General features: G+C 37.5%; 1 protein-coding gene across 2 annotated transcripts in view; it reads left to right on the top strand.

The window, feature by feature from the left end:
* The window catches only part of ZCCHC6 (zinc finger, CCHC domain containing 6), a 31,095-nt gene extending 28,190 nt beyond the window's left edge, over positions 1-2,905 (top strand). The window contains exons 26-28 of one of the 2 annotated variants that reach the window (XM_010010782.1): positions 1,480-1,556; positions 1,733-1,796; positions 2,838-2,905. In XM_010010782.1, the coding sequence (XP_010009084.1) occupies positions 1,480-1,556; positions 1,733-1,796; positions 2,838-2,905 (209 nt within the window). The remainder of the gene's footprint in view (positions 1-1,479; positions 1,557-1,732; positions 1,797-2,837) is intronic. The other variant, XM_010010783.1, reaches the window with a different exon arrangement.
* The last annotated feature ends 3,529 nt before the right edge of the window (positions 2,906-6,434 follow it).

Consider the following 6,434-nt stretch of genomic DNA (forward strand, 5'->3'; position numbering starts at 1 on the left):
CCATGAGGATAAGCAGGGGGCTGGAGCACCTCCCTTATGAAGACAGGCTGAGAAAGTTGGGGCTGTTCAGCCTGGAGAAGAAAAGGCTGCGTGGAGATCACATAGCAGCCTGCTAGGAGGTGCTCCAGCCCTCTTACCATCTTCATGGCCCTCCTCCGAACTTGCACACACACACAAAGAGACAGGTATCGTTCATAGACCATCCCTGTGAAGTTCACTAAATTCATTCAGTCCATGATGTTGGACTTTCAGGATGGGAGAGACAGTGTGAGACAATGTCTCCTTCCTAGGTTGGCCCTCCAAGGTGGAGGGAAAAAAGAGGTGTAATTGTTAACAATTCCCATTACACGCCTCCCAGAATACAGAGGTCATGACCACGCTGGAAACACAAGCCAGACCAGTTTCATGATCAATGAGTCTATTGTATTACAAGTCATTACCATGAAGTACAGTGAAAGAATAAACTTAGCCCTGGCCCCCCAGCTGATGAACACTGAAACAGCAAATACTGGCTGTAAGTAAGGTAAAACACGCTGAAACTCTGAGATCAAGCACAACAACTCTTGAGAGCCAATAAATCAGCATTTTGACGAGTGACTATTAATCCGACACAATGAATGCTTATCTGGTCAGATCTGTCGTTATCTCAACCCTTCGGGCCCCACGCTGGGCACCAGAAAGGACTGTCATGGTTTAAGCCCAGGCAATAACTTAGACCCATGCAGCCACTCGCTCACTCCCCCTTCTTTTTCCTCTCAGCTCCCGGAGGGATGGGGAGAATTGAAAGAATGTAAATCCCATGGGTTGAGATAAGAGCAGTCCAGTAACTAAGGTATAATACAAACCACTGCTGCTACCACCAATAATCATAATGATAAGTGAAATAACAAGGGGAGAGGATACAACTGCTCACCACCTGCTGACCAATACCCAGCCCGACTCAAGCAGTGATCTGGGCCTTCCGGGTGACTCCCCCCAGTTTCTATACTGGGCATGAGGTGCTGTGGTATGGAATACCCCTTTGGCCAGTTTGGGTCAGGTGTCCTGTCTCTGCTCCCTCCCAGATGCTTGTGCCCCTCCTCACTGGCAGCGCATGAGACTGAGAAAGTCCTTGATCAGGGTAAGTGCTACTGAGCAACAACTAGAACATCTGTGTGTTATCAGCACTGTTCTCAGATTAAAGCCAAAACACAGCACTGCACCAGCTATTGGGAAGGAGAAAAATAGCTGTTACAGCTGAACCAGGACAGTATCCACCCTTTATTCCATACCATCCACATCATGCTCAGGATGTGCATGAGGACAGCATCGCATCTCATTGTGCCGTTTTTTCATGTTATAAAATTGAGAAAAATAGCAATATCCTACCTTCTACTTTCTATGAAGGTAGATTGTAAATATCATGGTATTTTTGTATCTTACAGTACCTGAAATAGAAACTAGTTTTAAATTAGCAAATATTTGTTATGATTTTTTCAGGTGGTTCAAAACCAGAAGCGTTGTATGGATCCCTTTCTTTAACCAGTGCTTCCAAGCATGCTGGTAGATTAAATCAGGTAAACACCAAGTGTCCCTCTTCATTGATCTTTTTCTCTTTAAATGTTCTAAAGTCTATATAAAGTAATTAAAAATAGCTTTACTTAAGCTTTCAAGGAGAACATTTTTTTTTTCCAGTTATGGAATGACATAATACAATTTTCTTGGTTCGTCAATGTGTGTCTGTTATTTACAGGGAATGCTTGTACATGAAGAAAAAAAGAAGCAAAAAGGAAAAGTATTTTTGAGTCCTCAGTCAGGTTTGTGTATCTTCATTTCAATTCAGAAATTCTGTGTAAAAGCATGTGTCTTTAACTCCCTTCCTCTATCAGTCCTTATTGGAACTCTGCCTAAATGTTCTGTGAAGCCACTCTGTTGGGCTTTTTTTTTTTTTTTTTTTTTTTTTTAACTGGAAAAGCATGCTATTTTCCAGCGGTTTTTTTGGAAGCAAAACTTAGGCATGTCAGTTCTCTGCATTTGATTTTTTCTGTCACAACTCTCGTAGATATATTTTGCAGAAGAATGTGGTGGGGTTTTATCAGTCTCCCACCTTTCTCCTGTTCTGGCAAACACGGAGTTCTGTGTTTCTTCAGTGACAACATACGGAGCACTTTCTTTAAGGCTTCTTCAAAGTAATTGGCTAGAATTCCACATGATCAACTAACTTGAGAGACTATCAAAGCGCATCTTTGGTTTGAGCTGCAAACATGTAGGGAAGTTAAAACTGCACTTTTAAGTAGCATTCAGATGACAGTATAAAGACCTTCATGTACTCTCTCTGGAGATACTTTATGTTAGATGCACGGTTACAAATGCAGCTTCCTTACAGTAATTTCACAAACTTACTAAGAGGTACAATGAAGATTTTAAAAGGGTTTTTAATAAAATACGTAAGTACCGTCTGGGACACCTGAAGGGGAACCCAAGTAGTCTTTTTAAACGATGGAAAAATAAATGCAATTAATTACCTCAAACTAAATTCTAAGTTTTGTTGGAAGACAAAGTATTTTCTGTTTTCGATGCAAGGCTTTTTCAAATCCAAGTTCGGAGATTTTTAAACACAAAGTGATTGTCATTCGGCGCTAGGGATTTAGTTGAAAAAATGTTAGTTTTCCATTTTGTATCCTAGTACTTCAGTATTTCGTACTGTCCTTCAGCACATAATGATCTAAAGTTGATCCATGTGTGCTTTCATTTTAATTTGACTTAACAAGAATTTTCTCCTGATTGTTTCACTTGTTTTACATCTTGTCTATCTTTCCCACCTTTTTTTTTTTTTTTAATTAAACTCCTAACCTTAGGCAGCCTTTCCAGCAAATACATGACTCAGGGAAAAGCCTCACGGAAGAGGACCCAACAAGAATCATGAGGGACATTAAGCACTGTTAAATTGCAATGCAGACCCTTCATTCATCTAAAAAATTTTCTTTGGCTAAAGCATCTGGATTTACAGGACAGCAGCACAGACAACCTTTGACTTAATTTTAATGAAATATGGGTGGTTTATTTTAGATTGCTAGTACAAGCAATACTGACCCCTGCTCTGAAATAGATTGTTGGAGCATTTTAATAGAAAGCCATAATTTTTTGTATTTCTTTTTATGTAAATCATATAAAAAAGGGCAGGTACTAAAAATGGACTGTTTTCAAGGTTTTATTGTTTCATCTGATCATTTTAAAATGCACTAAAATTGTGTGCAAGCCAAATACATTATATTTTCTTCAAAAATTGATTTTTTGAGGGAGCAAATAATATTTATTAATGTTGATTGTATATTGAATCCTTGTTTAAAAGTGTTTTAAATGTTTGTAGACTGCTGTTTTTGGTTTGGTTTTTTTTTTCCTGTGGAGAACTGAAAACATAGACACTAGTAAACATACGTAAAACAATCTCTGGACAAGCATTGGCACTGACATTTCTCGGGGCTTTTTCTGTTCTGTGATTCTTATGGGAGTTCATTAGCTGCTGTGTACAACAAGAAAGAAGGAGTAATAAACAGGTCAGTCCTGTTTGATGCTGCTAAGAATCTTTTTCAAGCCCTTGGGGATACAGACAGAAGTGCTTTAAAAAATACAGGTATTATATTTGGCAACTGGGGAAAGCACATGTCCATTTTCATAAAATGTGAAAAAGATTCTTACACTAGGCATGAACTTAATTAAGAGTATGAACTTGAGCTTTACTTGAAGTTCTTCCAGAGCTGGCAACGTACTGTCTTACCTTGTTCAGGAAAGAATTAGTTACATTGTGAGATTGAAACCACTGTTATTTATGACTTTGAAATAAATTTTAAAAAATAATAATAATTAAAATCAGACTTAAGTTTCTGTATTTCTTCTTAGGTTGCAGGTTTTAGTATTCCTGACTTAAATGTAGTATTAATGACAACTTACTAGAATTACCTGCTTTTAGAAATGCCATGTTTCATTTTTTTACTTATTGATCTGTTTCTATTAAAAGTTTGAACCTAGAATTGACCTAAAGTGGTCTTAGAGAACTGGGATCCTAACTCCTCTTCTGGTTTTAATCCATTTGTAGCCAGCTATCTAAACTTTTAGATGAGCAGCTTTCTCAAGTAATTTCTTTTATATACTTTCCTCAATATATTTTCAAGCAAAATATTAGCTAGCAAAAAAAACCCGGAAAATACTTCCAACTGTCATCCTTAGCATATTTCATCATATGAAATAGTCAGTTTTCCCTTAAAAATAAGATAATTCTTGTAGCTTTTAATTCATAACCCCCCCAAAAAAATTAACAGAAAAAAAAATAAAATAAAAGCAGGCTGACATGCTTTCTGTCTGCCTTATTTTATTCAGAGTAACTTTCAGTTTTGCTGATGGGAATGAAGTATGTAAGCTTCTAAGAGACTATGTCATCTCAAGAATAGAAGTTATTTTAAGGGGGAGACAGGAACAAGAAAACAAACAAGATTTATGCATACTCACCCTTTCCATTTATGATACTTTGCAGTTTAGCAATGAAATGTCTAAACTCACATTAGAGTGAAAATTCACTCTGCAGACCCACCCCTCTTCTCACTTTGAAGCTGCTGCAACTACAAGTTCTCTATAGGCACTAGTCTCATCGCCCTAAAATGGGATATATATTACAAGCATTAAGCCAGTAAGCAATAAATCTTTTGTTTGCTTAAGGAGCAGTAAAAGAGCAGAGCCATAATTTATAAAATGGTATGTGATACAGAAGAAACACAGTTGAGGAGGCATACATACCTACTACATTTAGTTGTAAAATTTAGGGAATGAATTGGAAACTAACACTGAAAAAAAGTATGTTCTTCATAACAATTTTTGATATCCAAGATCGTGTTTGCCTTATGGGAGTATTTCCTCAAGAAAGTTACTTCCCACATATGAACAAAAACTCGAAAGGACACACCACATTAATAAAAACCTTCTAGAAAAAGAACAAGTATCAAAAATAATAGCAATAAAATAATAGTTTACAACTAAATTAATACTAATAAAATGTAATAATAAATACTAATAAACTAAAAGACCTCTTCTGAACCACCTGTATTCTCGGTCCCTGTAATGATATAGGGGAACACTGAGTTGGTTACACTGCTGCTGTATTTTATTTATTTGTGCTGGTGGTTTTTTATAAAAAAAAAATAAAAAAAATAATTTAAAAAAAATTGCTGTTACCTTATTTCACAGGAATTTCAGATGCTGTTTCCAGAGTTAGAAAACACCCAAAGTTAGAAAACATCTCCCCTGTAAATTAGGGGAGATTAACACATCTCCCCTAATTTAATTGTTCTGGTAGGATTTGCTTCATAGCTATGATTAAAACCGGTTTTTCATCCATTCAGAATTTTATGTAAATGTATTTAATACTCGTTTTATTTTATAAACCTTCTCACATTTTTCTAAGAACTGCAGAAGCCACATAAAAAGTGAACTTGCTGGTAACTTTTTGGGGCCTGAAACAGTTGCATGGAATGGGAACCTGCTAGCAAAGAAAGTATTTTAAATTTTTTCCTATACTGATAAAGTTTTCCAAAATTTTTCTTATTATTCACTTGAAGTATTTAGATTCTAATAGCGAATTTTGCTTTTATGTTATTTTGGTAACGTACTGAACATGAAAAGCACCTTAGAACAAGGCTGCTGTTCCAGCCCATGCTCAGTATTTAATGCTGAGATTCATTCTGCACACAGGTGACTAAGGAGTGACGACTGGAAGCATCCTAAAGAAGTACAGGAGGGTAAGAGTCTGGGTGCCTGCATGGTAGACCATGACTGATGAAGAAGGTATATAGTTGCATTCATATGCAAGCCTCCCCACTCCAAGAATATGTACTGCTGATTTCAGCTTCAGGCTGATAGGGCATTTGAGCCCCATACTCCTCAAGCAGTTGTGCTTTTTGCCAAAGTTGCACGTAATGGTGTGTGAAAGACATGTTTTGTGTAGCTGAAGAATATACAACTTTTTGTAAGCACTTGCTACCTTTATCTGTGAGGGAGAAATACTGTGCCTCATTAAACAGTACTGGCATAACTATGTATGTAAAAAAGAAAAGCATCTGCATGTTTACTGTCAAGCTCTTCAAAACAGGTAAACCCGGAATGAAGTACCCAAAGCAGGCATCGCGATGGTAAGGGGAGCACCTCCTGTATGAAAACAGGCTGAGAAAGTTGGGGCTGTTTAGCCTGGAGAAGAGAAGGCTGCATGGAGACCTCATAGCAGCCTTCCAGTATCTGAAGGGGGCCTACAAGGAGTAGTGGGTTTAAACTGAAACAGGGGAAGTTCAGGTTAGATATAAGGAAGCAGTTCTTTACAGTGAGGGTGGTGAGACACTGGAATGGGTTGCCCAAGGAAGTTGTGAATGCTCCAACTCTGGCGGTGTTCAAGGCCAGGTTAACCAGAGCCT

Source organism: Nestor notabilis, unplaced genomic scaffold (assembly GCF_000696875.1).
Source record: "Nestor notabilis isolate BGI_N333 unplaced genomic scaffold, ASM69687v1 scaffold10803, whole genome shotgun sequence".
Classification (NCBI taxonomy): domain Eukaryota; kingdom Metazoa; phylum Chordata; class Aves; order Psittaciformes; family Psittacidae; genus Nestor; species Nestor notabilis.